This window comes from Perca flavescens, chromosome 1, assembly GCF_004354835.1.
Source record: "Perca flavescens isolate YP-PL-M2 chromosome 1, PFLA_1.0, whole genome shotgun sequence".
In the NCBI taxonomy this organism is placed as follows: domain Eukaryota; kingdom Metazoa; phylum Chordata; class Actinopteri; order Perciformes; family Percidae; genus Perca; species Perca flavescens.
This window is the reverse complement of record NC_041331.1, coordinates 22,991,971-23,010,176: the sequence shown is the minus strand read 5'-3', so window position 1 is coordinate 23,010,176 and position 18,206 is coordinate 22,991,971. Positions and strand designations below refer to the sequence as shown.

General features: G+C 38.8%; 1 protein-coding gene across 1 annotated transcript in view; it reads right to left on the bottom strand.

Annotated features, from left to right (window-relative positions):
- The window catches only part of tub (TUB bipartite transcription factor), a 42,803-nt gene that overhangs the window by 12,493 nt on the left and 12,104 nt on the right, over nucleotides 1–18,206 (bottom strand). The window contains exon 2 of the mRNA XM_028582808.1: nucleotides 28–79. Coding sequence (XP_028438609.1) covers nucleotides 28–79 — 52 coding nt within the window. The remainder of the gene's footprint in view (nucleotides 1–27; nucleotides 80–18,206) is intronic.

Here is an 18,206-nt window from a genome sequence, read left to right as displayed (position 1 = left end):
CTGCTAGGAAGAACAGCAAAGACTTACCTGTCTGTCCAGTTTCTGCTGTCGGAGGTTGGTGCCCTCATCGTCTAAAGTGCTGCAAAGAAAAGAGCAAAAAGAGAGAGTGGTGTTAAAATGCCGAAAAGTACACCTCAGCAGTTAATGATGTTTATAATATAATAAAGACACTCTCCAAACTGCTTAAGTTTATTGATTTGCTACTCTGAAATCGCAGCAGGAGGTTGGACACGTACAGAATCTGACTGTATTTTAGCTGCATTGCCTTTAATATACAGTATTTGGTAATTAAGCTTGTTGTTGACTTCAGGAAAGAATTTCTTTCTGCAGCAAGACATTTTGTTTTCACATTGAGACCTAAAGTATCCTCACTGCTGTGAATACTCCTGCACGACTCATGATTTCCTGAAAACCCAAATGAGTATATCAATTGTATAGAAAGTGTTTTTATATTATCTTTGTGCATTCTTATCTTGAACAAGTGTTACCGCCACAATGTAGGACTACAGAAGGATTAAAAGTATTAGGGAATATTTTCTAGTCTTATATTTTGGCATGAGTAACAAAAAAGACTTATCTTGTATGTATTGTATTCACTTATCTGGTGCATATTGTTTTATACTTAATGTATCTTATGCATGTAATGAATATAAAATAGCCAGCCATACGTAAACCCTCCACTTCACTAATTTACTCTATATCAACATGGTCAAATCTTGATCAAAATATGTTTCAAAGAATACATTAATTAAAAAAGAAGCATGATAGACAAAATATACAGGATATACACACAGGAGAATGTGTACAGCACAATACAACATAGCTTCAGATACAAAGTCAATTAAAACACACCGTCAGTTGCAGAATAAGTGTAAAAGAGGAAAGGGCTGCAGAGCTCTTGGATAAAGGTGTTTATATCCTCTGGGTGGCTCTTCAAATAGGCACCGAAGCAGTTTAATGAGAGCATGTGTACTTTGATAGATACAGCCCTTAAAAAAACCTTCACTGCAGTAACAATGTAAGAGCCAGAAGGGCTCAGTTAGCGTCTTCTCAGTGAATACAACAGCAACAGAATCAAAGGCATCACTTTAACATGATGCCGTAAGTGATGTCATAGTGTCCAGAAAAAAACATAGTATAAAGCTGGCCCAGATCATTAGTGAGAGAAGAGGAACAGTTTGAGGGATCCTTGATTTCTATTGCTGACTTGTAGCAAAGATGTCCTGAGTTGTAGCAGAAAAGGGCTACAGAGAGCCTTCTTCAACCATGTCCCCTTTACTAAACTAATTCCTCCTTTCTTTGAGACACTGCTTTATTTCGTGGAGACCCATAATTTGATTTTAGGATGTTTTTCTCCGCAGTAGTCAGATTATGAAATGTTCAATAGTCCATTAAATGCTCTGTAAGTCAATTTGCACATCCACACAACTTTTAAAAATATGAAGCAGCTGGGATTTAGCAAAAGTGACAAGAAGGCGTAAAAAAATAAGAAGCTTTGAGTGACTGTGACTGGAGGTACATGTGCAGATCTGCTCAAGTATGTCAACAGAGATTAAGTTATAACTGCAGCAAACAACATTGTCAATGTTTTTTTTCTTGAATCCATGGTTCACTCTTAGGAAACAATACCAGTAAACATATGGACAGCAGCGTATGTCTCAAGAAAGGCAGAGACAGAGGGTCTAATTAGGGTGGGTGGCATATGCTGTACAGATTGTAAAAGTCCTTTGAGGCACATTTATGATTGTGGGATAACTAAGCAGCAGCTGATCTTCACCTACACACTTTTTTGATAGATGAAAGAGACTTTGTGTGTACGGTATCACCACAAACTAGATAAATGGACATTGTTAGCTACAGTAATCACCCCCTCAGTCCTACTAGTGTAAGTGTCTTTCAGCAGTTTACCCTGTAGTGTTGCAGGGGAATGTGAAAAATGTGACAGATGCTACTATCCATGTGTACATTGAACTTTTGTATATATGTCTCAAAAGCATGCTTGTGTCTGCAACACATTTAATATATGATTGAATGCAAAGAGAAAGCAAGGACAAAAGATAATAATGGAGGAAGAGTACCATCACGCCCCTGCAGCACAGCACACAATAGACGGCACAATATCAAGCACACACCTGATCTCAGCCTCTGCTTTCCTGAGCAGATTGTTCTAAAACAACTGTGTGATATCTTTCTCTACAACAAAACCATTATTGACTTCAACATTATTCAATTTGGTGGTGCACTGAACCCTGACATAATGCCCTTGGCCTAAGCAAATAGCTAAAGGTCAGGGTAGCACACAAGCAACGTTGGTAAAATGATTATAAGAAAGTTGGTCACTAATTCCCTCTTCACCACAGAATGCTTTAAGTGACTGTCAAAGAATATATACAGATATATTCAAGAGCTGCTTTCTTTATAGGATAATTTATAAACATGCAAACATTAACATAAAGAGACAAACGTTATAGTAACTAATTGCCCAGAGATAGAATCAAAATCCAAGTTACAGTATAATAACTACGTACAGAACAGGTAATCACATCACATTGTGTAGAATGTAAAGAACATTAGCCACATGTTGTGCCATTTGAGAACAGGGCTGCAGCTATTTTTAATATCATGTTTTTTTTTTTTTTTTTTTTTTTACAATTAATCAATTAACTGTTTGCAGTAAATATAGTGGGAAATGGCCATCACAATTTACCAGTATCTAAGTATCGCTTTGCTTTGTCTGACCAACAGTCACAAAACCCAAATTTACATTCAAATGGGGACACCTGGATAGCTCACCTGGTAGAGTGCATGCCCTTATATAGAGATTTAATCCTTGATGCAGCGGCCACAGGTTCAACTCTGACCTGTGGCCCTTTGCTGCATGTCATTCCCCATGTATGGTATCTCCCCTTTCATGACTTTAGCTGTTCTATAAAATAAAGGCCTAAAATGCCCCCCCAAAAAAATTAAACAGCTGAGAGCAAGACTTACATTTGAGAAGCACAGTTAAAGTATGGATTACTGAAAGGATAAATCAAATATCAGAATCAACGCTGATTAATATTCTTTCGGTACATTAATCAATAATAGACCAATTGTTTCTTAAGTTTGTGAAATGTCTGCCAAGGATGGGTAATCAAGGATTACTTGATATTTAGGGAGAGGAAACAACCGTTCCATGCTAGAAACAAAAGAAAAACAGAACTGAGAACAGAATAATGATGGAATTTCCTGCTTCCTTACTTTTATTAAACGGCTATATTATTTTTCATCAAACACAGTCTAACTTAAAAAAACAAAAACAGGTAGTAAACATTTTTCATTAACATAGCTATTAAAGGGGTGATAGAATGCAAAACCGATTTTACCTTGTCATAGTTGAATAACGACAGTTTAGTGGGTAACTAGGACATACATAGAACCTCAAAATCCCATTGACACTTCTTTCCTCTGCAAATCTCACAATTTGAAACTACCTCTGAAAACGGGCAAATCTCAACAAGCCGCCTAGTTGACGTCAACTCAGCGGCTCCTCCTCATTTGGCTCTAGTCTCTCTCTTTGTCACGCCCCAACATTTACATAGGCTACACAACTGACCTGAGATCAGGTAGTCTGAATCTAGGTCGTGCAGATCTCTATCTGCTATTTTACCATTAAATTCACTTTTGAAACTTTTTTATGCAAGAAATCAACTATGTAGAGGTCAAATATGGGCCGTTTTACGAAAATATATGTCCGACTGTGTGTCGGAGTTCAGCAGCCGGTGCTGCCTGTGTTGCTGCCTTGCCGCCTGGCTTGCCTTCCTTCACAGACCCCGGCCTGCTGTGAGGTAGATGGAGCTCCGTCACGGCTGGCAGCCCACGGCACTCCATACCCGTAACCCGCCATACCATGGAGCTCCATCAATGAGAATTAGCTAGCCTCTCTTAGAATTCCTCTGAAATTCACAAAAATTCATGAAATTGAAATCGGACACCATTGTTAGCTTTATAAGACCTTGGGGTAGATGTTATATAAGTGGCGTGACGAAATTCTAACTGTAAATATACTCTAATTACGCTGAAAATGAAGCTAACTAGCCGCAATCTGTACAAATAGGATTGAAGGGACAGTCACAGCTAACGAAACCTCTAATGTTCACAAAAATTCATAAAATTGAAATCGGACACCATTGTTAGCTTTATAAGACCTTGGGGTAGATGTTATATAAGTGGTGTGACGAAATTCAAACTGTAAATATACTCTAATTACGCTGAAAATGAAGCTAACTAGCCGCAATCTGTACACATAGGATTGAAGGGACAGTCACAGCTAACGAAACCTCTAATGTTCACAAAAATTCATAAAATTGAAATCGGACACCATTGTTAGCTTTATAAGACCTTGGGGTAGATGTTATATAAGTGGCGTGACAAAATTCAAACTGTAAATATACTCTAATTACGCTGAAAATGAAGCTAACTAGCCGCAATCTGTACACATAGGATTGAAGGGACAGTCACAGCTAACGAAACCTCTAATGTTCACAAAAATTCATAAAATTGAAATCGGACACCATTGTTAGCTTTATAAGACCTTGGGGTAGATGTTATATAAGTGGCGTGACGAAATTCAAACTGTAAATATACTCTAATTACGCCAAAAATGAAGCTAACTAGCCACAATCTGTACACATAGGATTGAAGGGACAGTCACAGCTAACGAAACCCCTAATGTATAATAACGAAATAGCCCGACAAACAGTCTCCAATGTGTTTCTATGTGGTTCGCTCAAACCAATCAGAGCGCAGCTCATCTAAATATTCATGAGCATACCATATTTGGAAGAAAAGCTCTTGTTCCAAATAGGGCCATATTCACAGGGTAGTTAAGGGCCTAATAAAATAGCATTCGGGCAATTTTCAGCCCAACCAATGTTACATACCCTATTAGGAGACCTTAAGGAACAGTGTAAAATACAATATATACTCATTCTATCACCCCTTTAACTGTAACCTTCCTCTTCCAGTGTTTCCTGATTAAACAGCATTAAACTGGTGTGGTGGTGTGTTTGTTGGTGAGTTTGTTGGTGTGGGAGTGTGTTCATCCGTCTGTTTCGGAAGAATCAGTTAAACTCAGCTAATGTAAACAACTACAGATCAGACACAGCAAAATGACAACAAATCCAATTATGAATGTATTTGTGACAACGTGTCCTCCACAAACAAAGTTATAAATCTGACAGATGCCAGTCTTTCTCAGTAACACTGTTAAGCTTTGTATCCATGCCGGCAACAGCACTTAATTTCCACGTGAGACCTTTGCTTGCATTTGCGCTATTGTACGTTTTTAGTACATTTTCTCTGTGATAGAGCCAAACCAGGTTTGAATCATACATGTTTGAGCTGCCTGTTGAACTACACAAACTTCACCTACTATAAACATCAGGGGTTGGTGAAGCTCCCAGCTCCCTACTGCTGTGGTGGATCAAACCCTACCATAATTTTACTGGGGGCCCCCACTGTGCTGCCTTCATGTCTGCTCTCCAATAAACTGCATCTACTAAAGGTGAATTGATTAATCACACTCATTAAAAAAAACAACAGGATATTTATCCAGCACAAGTGATTGGCTCTTCGCTTTCTGTTTCCAGTCCTCCCTTTTCACCGACTGAGCTCTTAATCACAGCCGACAGAGTCACTGATTGTTCCTTCAGCTCGCGTGGTCGGGCATCTTGGAGATCCCTGAGAAACCTCGAGGGTTCCTAATTAGAGGGCAATGAGAGATTTTCTCCAGAAGAGTTGGAGAGGATAAGCTACAGCAGAAGAGGAGAGGATGAAAGTTGAAGGGGGGGGGAGGTTGTCTGCTGTGTGATGAATGAGAAAATTATGTTGTTCTTCCAGCACTCTTAACTATTACTGAAATTGCGGTTTTGCAGGAATTTCTTTTACATGCAAATCAAGATTGTGGCAAAGTCTTTCCTTACACTGCTTATTTTAAAAGATATTGTGTTGCATATGCAGCTTATATGGCACAGGCAACTAATGCTTTTTCTGCATGTTCTTAATGAATGAACAACTTTCTTATTTTATTTTCTATTACTTTGTGAGTAATCTGTGTACGTTTTAACAGCCATTGTTTTACTCTCAACAATTTCAAACCTTTAATGCATACTGCCTGAAGATGTATAAATAATGTGATATCAAAATGATGGCAATGCAGGTGTAAATTTGGTTGATTTCGCAATGCTGACTAACTGCAGGGCTTATAGTTAAAACATGATTAAAAGAGAATGCATTTCCAATGTTGTATTTGAGATATAACGTTCCATTTTTTACTTTCAATTGGTTGTCTCTCAGCTTGATTAATGCCAACTGCGGCAAATCTGTTTTCATTTCCCTATTCAATCTTACTGGTGCAAAATATATAAGGCTAAAAGGTGGTTTGTCAACATGGTTTATGAGCAATTTATACTCTTCTGTCAAGAGCCTGAACGTGACAGTGACTGTGACAGTGGAGAGTCAGTCCTGCAGCTACAGCATGTAAGATCAATGAATATTCAGTCTACCTGCATCTCTGCACTACGACTCTAGTTAGACGACAAAGGCCCACACAGATGCATTGAAAATGTATTTACCTCCCACTCTCTGTCAGACATACAGACAAACACAGCACTCCATGTCTGCAATCAGAGTAATCATTGTATGAATAGGCATCAGACAGGAAGATAATTACATAAGCAGAGCTGTGGAGGTCAAACAGCTTGTTATTGTGGAGAGGCTCTGGTCGCTCTTGCTCTGTAACACCCCGATAGTGAGGTTCACAGGAAGCTTCATAATCTATTAGAGAACAACACTAAGGTGCAATATGGACAAAAAGATCAAGTTTAAAGAGGGATGGCTCTGTACAAAGTGTTACTAGACTACCATCAGGTCAAGTGAATAGCTAGTGAACGAAAGCTTAAATATTTATCATTAAATAGGCTACCTTTTTGGATCTAAATGTGCAAAGCCTTTATCAGTCAAACTGAGCATCTAATTTAGGCTATATTTAGAAGTCATTGAACAATTTGGTTTTTTGGCCTCTGTTTTTTCCATGTATGTACTATTTGTTTTTAACATTATGACAACCATCTGAATAGCCAACATTTTAGATTCAGATTTTTGTTGTGCTACACAAGCACTATATTTACAGGAAACTATACCTTACATGTCAAGTTCAAGACAGCAGGCTGATGCTGTGAAATTCAGGACTGATTTTGATCTCTTTTTATCAAATTAGCATTATAATGCTGATAGATGTAAATTGAATCCTCTTCAACATTAAAACATGTTTTTTGATTTGGACACAAAAATAGTGTTAATTAACTCAGCCAGCCACAAGCAAATTTGGGTTACCGGGGAGGAAAGGATTTGACTCAGTCACTGAGACTCCTCTTCACACTCTTTAAAATAGTTTAATATGCTTTACCAGGTTTAATATGTGTGACCGTCACTGGCTAATGGTTCTGCAGCAGCACCTGGCAACAATGGAGGACTATCCAATATGCACACAAAAGCATGTTTAATTTTCATTAAATTAAAGGCATTAAATTTGATTGTGAGAAAAGTAATCTGATGAGCATTGCAACAACTCAAACTGACCTTGTCAGTAAATTCAATAATAAAGCTAATTATAAAAATGGATACAGATCATGGCATTAAAACGCACTCAGATAAGATTTTCTGAAAAAGTCTTTTGTCAAGAGCTTACAATTTCTGCCGTCCTCCACTGGGTCCTCATGTCAGAGAAGAACAGGAGAACAGAAAGGACTTGCACAAGTCTTCCAGTACTGAAATGCTAATCTGTTGAATTTGCTCCCCACAGAGAAGAACAAAAAAACTGCTGTTTCTTTGTGGAAGTGTGTGTTTGTGGGCTTTTTATCCTTTCATTTTGTCAATTTCTGTGAATGCATGCACAGTATATCTCTAATGAGATGAGAGAGCCACACAGTGCAGCTGTCTCCTTCAAGTCTGGACAGAGGCCCATGCATTTTTCATGGCAGCTTCACTTGATAAGGAAAAACTACTCATTGAGGAACCACCAATCTCTCTGTCCCAGCCCTCTCACTGACACTCAAATGGCACACTCAAGAAATAATTTTGGACACTTGAGAGTGGTAAATGTCTTGTTTATATTATATCGTTGTCCACCATTAAAATCATTATTTAGCGCGTTTTTTTCTAGAACAAAAAGTGATGGGGTGAGAAGGCCAAAATGTAGAATGACCCAATAAATACTGTTTGTTCTTCCCACTTCTGCATCAGTCATGAATAACAATTTCTGTTTGTTTAATGGCTTCATAAAACGCTTTTGTATTAACTTTGTTAATTTCTTTTTCAGAAGTTTAATTTCATTCTGAAATTCACCATAACTTATGGCAACCGTGAGCCACCAGCATCAAAGTAAGTAGGGAAACCATGGCAATGGGTATTCAATCAGAGGAACAAGCCAGCAGCATCAGTACTGCACTTGAAATGATGAAAGCAGATATACAGTAGGTTTTACAGCAAAATACTGAACGCTCATAAATGCTCACACTTTTTGTTATTTACAAAACATACTTTGCTACAAATGGCAGGATTATATTTCCAGCATCAAGCGATGCATATCATTTTTTCATACATACACATAAAACACACACATTCACACACAAAGGCAGGAACTTCCTCTCTGAAACAACAAAGTGAAAATATGTACTCTATAAATGTGATTCGACATCCTACATTTATAATGACATTCCAATTAAACTCTTTTGAATCTAATAAAACAGCACTATTTGAGTGAATCAAATCATCTGCAGTTTTACACATGAGCAATATAATAGAAACATTTTTTCCACTAAACATGGTCATATTAGCAAAAACAAGAGTATTATCCATTATAAATCCAGTTTCCATCCGCATTGTTTGCTTTTATTGTGCCAGTACAATGTCACCTGTATCAGTCTAAATTGTAAAACCTATATTAGTCTGATCTCCTTGTCAGACACTCACATGACTGAACACCCGCTCAGATACACAGACACGAACACACTGCTTCAAAAGATGAACACTGTGCCCTTTTTCCTGTGTTCTCAGGCATGTGGTACAGTACCTGTAGGGAATCCAGTCGGAGTAGTGCTTGGAGCTCATTCTGTATCAATCACTCTGACCGCTGCTGCCTAACTGCGAGGCTAACGGCCTGCAACAGCACCAGTGCAAGTGGCTACGGGGTCTGAGGACAGCGATCAAAGCCAGGGAGCCCACATTGTCCTGTTCATCCTCTGCACACAGCCCTGTATTCCCCCAGCCTGTCTGTGTTTCTTCGTATGTCCTCTAGCCGTGGGGCAACAAATGACTAACAATCCAGACAGACAGCCGCACTCCTCAGTCGTGCACACCGAACACATGAAATAAGCGTTTTCTTCTCTCCCATGTGTACGCTTCCAGTCAATGCCTCTCCTCTTCTCCCATCCACCTCCTCTGCTCCTGCTCTGTGCTGGCTCTCTTCCCTTGCTCTCACTAGGCTCTATCTAAATCTCCCTCCGTTTCTTGCCCTTTAAATCCTCCCCCCCTCCCTTCCTCTCCGTCCAAATCTCACTCTGTTCTTCTCTACCCAATCTATCTCTTATTATCTCTCGTAAAGCATCACCTACAGCAGCATCCAGTGCAAATCCTTAACCAAATTTTTTTTAATAAAGTCCCCTTTGTCTTTCCTCTTCGATGTTCCTTCTACGCTATTTCTGTACAGTGCCACCCCTCCCTCTCTACTACACTCTCTCTTCCTGACACTCTCCGTTTCTCTCTTGCACACTGTTTGTGTTGCATGAGGCATGTAAAGCAGGGACTCAGATGTGTTTTCTGGACCATAATTTATTTATTCTCCCAGAGTAAGAGGCATTAGCATATGACATGTGCAGACTAGTGTTAACAGCCTTTAATTCAACACTCTCCACAGCCAGACAAAGGCACCCTGTGATAGTGCCACAGCTCTGAACCTCTCTCACACACATCTGCTTCCGCCCTCCGTCTGCCGCCCTTCACTGTCACCACACAAACACACATCACTCACTGTGTTCCCAGGGTTATTCAGGAGTCCATCTATAGACAGTTAAACCCAGCGGCTTCCTTGTGACAAAACAGCTTTACAAGGAGTCGATTCATGTCAACTCCAACAAAAAATATCCTTTAAGTGTGATCCAACACGTGTGCTGATTTCAAGAAAGTGAAATCATCTGAAACAATCCTGACAATTATTTGGGGGGGAAATCTGCTTGCTTCTGGGTACATATGAAAGCATCTCCCCATCTACCGACTCCCTGCAAAACAGCCTCAAGCTAAATATTTTATTTGCTGCATTTCATCATCCATGTGTTGCACCAATTACTATTATATATTCACATGGATTTAGGACATTCAATGCACCAAACCATTCTGAAATACACACATGAATTGAAGGGCACACGCACACACACACACACACACACACACACACACACACACACACACACACACACACACACACACACACACACACACACACACACAATGTGTAATGTATTGATGCTTACAGTACCTTGTTTATTCTCCCAAGGTCAGAACTCATATGTGCTGATCAGACATTGTGCCACTGAAGATGTAATATAACATTCAGCATTGCATAAAATGTTATTTATGTAAGCAGACTATTCAAACAGTGGAGTCACTATTACAGTAAGGGATTCCAAGTATCTTGCCTTAATTATTTATTGTATGCCTAAAAAAAAAGCCTCACTTCACTGAGTTCAGTGGTAGAGTGCCAAAGTAAACCAGGAGGAAGATTAAACGGCAGTGAAAGCCAACATAGAAATAAATACATTTCTCTTTCATGTATATATAAAAAATATCTGTTTTAAATGAAAGGTTGATGTGTCATAATAACCAAACCAAAGATGACATAATTTTCCTGCATGATAAATAACAATTAATAATAATATCCTTTAAAAGCAGTGCTGTGCATGTTACTAAAATATAAATTCTGATTACAGACTTACTACACATTTTAAAGGCTTCTCATTTTATATCTTAATTCATATTTCTTAATGTATATCATAATAGCACCGTACAAGGCAAAAAGGCGTGTGGTGATAAAAATCTAGACTCAGAGGTTTTTAATTGATTTTAATCTATAGGTTTTCAATATGTCAATTTTGAATGGCTTTTCACAAATATTGATAACATATGATATTACAGGACATGGACAATTAGCCTGAAATGAAAACAGCTGAACAATCTTTTCTTCATGTAAACTGGTCAATACACTAGATGGTCCAGCCAACATATATTATATATATTTATTTATTTTACAAAATAAATATGGGAGAAATTGATTTTGATTCTTTTCTAGAACTGACAGCATCAAGGCCTACTGCGACTGCTTTACTAAAAACATAATGAAACATTGATTGCATTCTCCAGTGGTATGACCTTTAAAAAATGTTAAGTCACAAAGGTGTTTCATTTTGACTCGAACATAAACAAACTGTTGACAGAACGGTAAAAAGAAATCAGATTTTATAAAATTCCAAACAGATCAATCCCTCACCGTGTTTCTTCCACCATGTCACAGACCACCGGGGATGCTTCAATAAAACGGAGGACTAGCGTTAAGAATATAATAGACAATTCTTCGGTAAATAGCAATGTGTTCTATACTGAATCAGAAGTTTGTAATTCTGCTCTGTAAAAAGAATAGTAAAATATTACTGTATTAAATTACTGAGAAGCATGTTGACAACAGTGTGTATTGTACTGAAGTGGGCAGTAAAGTCAGATGTCCCTCCTACACAGCTCTGCTGCTGCAAATGACGGAATTATAATTCCACTACACGAGAAAAACCCTGGTCTTCCCCCATCAAACGGAGACAGACTACAAAAGAAAGACGGTGTAGTGCCTCACGTCTCAGAAGACCCATGTTCTTTTTGGGGTTAGGGTTTTTATGTAATTTATCCCATAATGCAATTTTTGTGATGAGTATCTAAAGCATAACAATTTGCTGAAGAAAAACAAGCTGCACCATCAATCCTCTTAGTTACAATGATCACCGTATACCGGAGTAGGACATCACAATAATTAGGGAGACATTTAGTCTAACTGAGGATGGGGCCTTTGAGCAAGGCACTGATTCCCCCTCTGACGCCATATGAAATGGGCGTAAGTGAGAACAGAAATCCATTAAATATGGCTATTACAAACGGAAGTTGCTGAGAGATAAATGTCTGTGAATCAGACCGTTAAAGAGCTGCTGTGGTTAATAGTGCTACCCTGCATATCAGCTGGTGTGATGAAAAGGTAGAAGTAAAGGGAACAAGCCACTCCACTGAGGAACAGGTGTAGGCATAGCACCCTGCTTAGTTTTTAATGCTTAAGGGAGGACTTTGAAGTTTGGCCATGAGGGAGATATAAGTGGGAGGGAGGCTAACTTCATTCATTTTGTGAAGACAAAAGTATATTCTCCTTCCATTAAACAGCAAATGATAAGATCATCTTAACAAATTATACTTTTCTAGTCCAGAATCTGTACAGAGTTTACCCAGAGGCATTTTATTGTTGGTAACAGAGAGCCAGCAGTATTAGTAATTATAATAATTGTCCTGGCACAGAAGGCATACACTGATGTGAAAATGGATCTCTGGCTTGTGTCTGCATGTCTAAGTAAGACTGACCGAAACGCAGCTGCAGAGCACACCGCCTTAATAATATAGCAGGCATGCAGGACATGTGCCAACTGATGAGTGACATTTACCTCTGTATTAGTCTGTGGATTTAATATTTGCATATTTTTATCACACACAAATCAACCAAAAGACCATGTTGCTACACAGAAGCCATGGCTCGCAAGCAGGGAGGTCGTTTCCCAACGTGCATAAACAAACTTTGTGTCCGTGTTTTTCAGATTTTCCAGCACAGACATATTTCTTGTGTTTAATAGCAGGCACTACATAACAGTGGCTTCATTTCTTTTCAGCTGCTGTTGCCTCGCTTTTGTGATTCCTCCACCTGTGATCGACTGATATGTTCCCGCAGGAATGTGATCCGAAATTGTGGAGAAATTAACATCTGAAACCAAGATACAGGTTTACCTGGGATTGGCATGTTGCTAAATATAGCAGTGTATGTACTGTAACCACTGCAGTAGTGTGATGTCATATCGAGCCGAGAGTAGATTTCTTTTTTTAAACCAGAGCATTCAGAACAGCATGTAATCTGAGGTTTTGGCTCACAGGGATTTCTTTTAAATACGCTAACTTATTTAAAGCTTTGGCCACATTTAGTATGAACATCTGACGTAACATTATCACAGAAAATATAGAAAAGCATAATAGGTCTCCTCCTCCCATTCTTTTGGCATGATCATGATAGGAACATAGCTTAACACAAACAGATTTTGATTAATGTATATACTGGAAAAACAATCTCATAAATAAGAAAAATATACACTGGAAAGGGAAAGCAAGCTTGCTCTCTTGTATCACTCAGGAAAGTGGACATAAAACTCAAAGTAAACAGTTGATGCTTTCAAGCCTGTGATTAGATTGCATATTCAAACTATTTCTCAGAGTCTGAAAAAACGTTTTCAAATCTCAGTCATAATCAAATAACATTTGATTGTTCGATTCATTCTTGAGTGCCAGGCTACCTCACTGCTTAATATTTTTTAGAATAAACCCCCTCTGAATAAACCACATAAAATACAATATAGGAAAAGCTGATCATACATATGGACTGACTAAAATTCCTACTGTCAGCCAGAAACAATCCCCTGAGGCTCTCTTTGAATCAGCAGCAGTCTGACGTTCCATTCAGCAAATGATATCATCATGGAGACCTCGAACATTTTCCTCATACAAATATTCAAATAAATCCATTTGAGAGTGATGGTGGGTGGCTAAAACCAGGAGGCCAGCCTTTGAAGGTTGATGTGAGGCATAAACAGAGGCATTTTTATTTTAAGGGAAGCTGTAAATCTCTAAAGATTGAGAGCGCAGGAGATTGAGCAAGAGAGAGAGAGAGAGAAACAGAGAGAGAGAGAGAGACATTATGTCTGTGTGAGTGAAAGGTAAATCTCACAGCTTCAGAGACAGAGAGTGAGAGTCTGTGCGTGAGCTTATGTATGCAAAAGAATGAAAAGTAAATGACCATATTGGCTTGTGTCCGGTATTGATTGGATCTAATGTGTGCTTTCTATTGATTCCCTCTAATGTGGACAACGTGGTCTTTTGCTGGTAACAAAAATTGTGGAAAATGTATAATTCAGTTGCATTTCCAGGAACCACTTTCTATTCTTCTATAGCGCATCATGTTTCTGTCTTCAAGACTGTAACACAGCGTGAAACTATGCGAATCAGCAGGTGGGTGTGAAACACACACAAACACACACACACACACACATGCATGCACGCACGCACGCACGCACAGTCCTTGTATCAACAGAAATCCCTGTAACTCATCTCTCAGTGCCCAACAGAGGGCATGCATAAAACATGATTTGGATTAGAAAATGTCACGCTGGATGAAACAGTGTCCCAGTGAGCCAACCAGATGGACTGCTTCAATACACCAAAGTTCCTCTGCATCCTCCTTTCCATAGCTGAGCTGAGCTGTATCTGTGTATGTACAGTATGTACAGTTAGCTACGGCCACCTGTAAAATGCCACATGACCATTAGAGAAGCAAACAATACACATTTGCGGGGCAGCCTCTAGCTCACCCAGTAAGAGTGTTCGCCCCATGTTGGCTGAGTCCTGCAGCGGCGCAGGTTTGAATCTGACCTGCTGCCCTTTGCTGTGTGTCATCCCCATCTCTTTCCCCCTTTCATGCCTATCCACTGTCACTGTCTAAATAAAGGGAAAAGCCCCCCAAAAATAATCTTAATACACATTTGCATGTTTTTACCCTCATTCTGAAAAGTTGAATTGAATCGATGTGTACATTATACAGTAGTTTACAGTAATCTGATCTAATCTCTAAAGATAACACCGACATTTAATTCAGAACTAATTTATCTTCCCTTTAACAGTCTTAAAGATATAATACAGATTGGATGGTATTATAGATTCCACTATTATTTCATTACTGTAAACAACGTCTTGAAATCTGTTGCAGCAAAAGCCAAAAACTGCACTGACAAAAAGGTGGTTGTAAGCTGAAGCTCACCAACAGAAATTGAAATACATTTAAAAAGGTATTCGCTAAATATTACATAAACACTAATAGACGTAAGAACAGCCAGAGATCTGAATCAGTCCCCCAGTGCGACAACCTGAGCAAAGACAATATGACTTGAGCTTTGCTAAATTGTTGTTTAAGGCAGGGTTTCCATTTGGAAACCACTTGTTTCCACGGGCAACAGACAAAGATGCACAGCTTAGCATAATAAGAGGCACAAAACCCAATATGGACTCATGAGTCATCTCCCACATTTCCCCTCTGTATATCCAGATGTGTTTACATTTCTAGACAACCAAATTATGCCCTAAACTCACAATGTAATTTTCCAGTTGTTAAAAGGATACTCCCTGGTTTTGTTACAGAATTATAGTTGAATCAAACTTTCCTCAGCTGTGAACTGTGAAATGTAGCTTTTGGTTTTATTAATCCACATTGTTTCTAACATTATTTGGAGTGCATATTGTGTCAAATCATGTCTAATAAATTATTCATCGAAGAATTTCAGCATTTCCTCTCTCCAAATCACTGACAGCTCACAACAGGTAGGACTAAAGTATTTTGTGGCAAGTTAAAGATATTTGCTGTTCACATACAGTAATGTATTCATTGTTATATATTTCCCAAGGCAGCTGTCTATTTTAGATCTTGGGTTTTCATGCTATCTTATATTTGTAAATGTTTTTGTATGTATGTATATTTGTACAGGTTTATAGTATTCTCAAGATTAAAGGAAGTACTACTTATGTAAAACTGTATTTAAGATTAAGACACCATTTTACACCCTTTGGCTCACTGTGCATATTTAAATATTTATAGTATATCGCAAAACTGTCACAGTCCTTTCTCATACAATACATTTTCATCACACTGTGTGGGCATTAACAGACCATGAAAAGTGAAAAAAAAAAAAAATCAAGGCATAATTTGTCCTTTCATAGGTTAATGGCCCGTCTTTGGTTTACACAGAGGATACAAACTACATCCCATACAGACTGACGCACGCACATTACCTCACACCATGCTGACAGAAGGGCAGCAGAGAGGCAGAGATGTTAAATGAGAGTGTCATCTTGTCAGGTGCTCTACAGTGTGAGTCCTGCATCTATCTTTGGAGAATTATATGCATGTGACTCACTGTTTCTAGGCTGTTTCTGCTCGTACTTAGCTTCCTCCTTTTTATCTTTTGTTCCAAAATGAGTTTTTGCAGTGCCACACACTCACGGCCATCATCTCTGGTTCGGAAACCTCTCGGTAATTACATACTATGAATCACACGAGCAAATTACTGTAGATAAAAGCAGGAAATTGTGAGCCATACGATACCAAAATGACACTGCTACAGCTTGTTCACTGTGAAGTCATGTTCAATTGAAATACCTTTCCATGAAAAATGAAGCTGACTGTGTCATTGTGACTCTGAGAGGGCGGTGCTAACGACTGTTTTTAATTCCATGGACACACAGAGAAATGGAGGGAGCGATGTGGTGTGAATGTGTGCAGCCCATGCATCCTAAATCAGCGTCTTTGCAAGATTGCGGTGGCTGATGTCTTTCTCTGTGTGTCATGCTGCCTCCTCTGATACACGCTCCTCTGCCAGTTAGCTCCTGTGACCATGGCAACAGTGGAGACTAATTATCATTTAAAAGCTCACCGGTTACCCTAATATCTGTTTCAAGAAAAGACACACATGCACAAACACAAACCAATTACCATTTTTTTCAGTTGCCATAGCTGTGATTAATCAACATCTGGCTGTGCATGCAGCGTACAGCAACATCATGACAGTGTTTATTTTTTCTTGACCAACAGGGGGACTCATTGAACAGTGACAGAAATGTGTAGTGATCACTTATGGACACATGGAGGTGCTGTACAATAGCACAAGCTGAGCATTTCCAGCTTCACAAACCCTACAATAACAGCTTCACACTTTCTGTGTGAGCGAGGGGAATTCACAGTTACTGCAAACGCACTTTCTTCTACAGGAGCTAACAGCACTGAATGGTATGGAAATATAGTTGCTGAACACAGTGTGCCAGTCCCATTCATGTATTTGTCATGTTAGTGTTGTAAATGGTAAGTATCTTTAAGTATTTACTCACATTAACAAAGATGGCTTTACGTTTACAGTGCTGGACCAGTGAAACCATGATATAATGAAACCCAATGTAGCCTATCACGTTGACAATGAAAGTCGGTCACAGTCAATCACAAATCTACAGTCACAGGTTTTTGAGCAGATAAAAACCAAATGCCTTGCTCAAAAGCACCTTGACGGTAATTGCTGTTGGAGATATTTACTTATTATTATTATTATTATTATTATTAATAACTTTCTCTGCTGTGTGGGGGATGAAAGCCTTCCTAACAGGCTTTCTATCCTCATGTCTCCTTAACGATAACTGGCTCTTTCCCACTCTTTCCAGCGCAAACAAGCAAAATAAGATAATCATGGTCGTTAAAACAGATTCAATCGAATAAAGATCAAGAAATAATACAAGAGTATTGCTAGGCATACATGTTTTTTTCAGTTTTTCCCATCTAGTCATGCCAGTGACAAAGATCTTTCATTCATATCAGAGAGTCATTATAGAACAGTCTGTTGGTTATCAATGTATACAGTGAGAAACTCATTAAATGTTCAGGACAAACTGCTAGAAGGAAAATGAAAGAAAGACAGTGACACTCTTCACCCTGGCTTTGCACTGGCTCTGAACAACATACTGTTTTTGTGTACATGTGTTTGTTCCTGCTATTAATTAGGACACCTTTCTGACTATTAAGATTATTTTGCCTAAGAAAGTGAGGCAATGTTTCAATCTCATATTGATCTTCAGAAGGCCTTGGCAGGAAAACAATACGAGACTGCTTGATAAAACACAGTGGGGCCGCTGCGTGCATCCAAATGAATATATAACTAATGGTCGTATACCAGAGTTAAGTTAAAGGGCTGGTCACCAAACTGCACCTTACAATGTCCCAGTGATTGATCAGCACC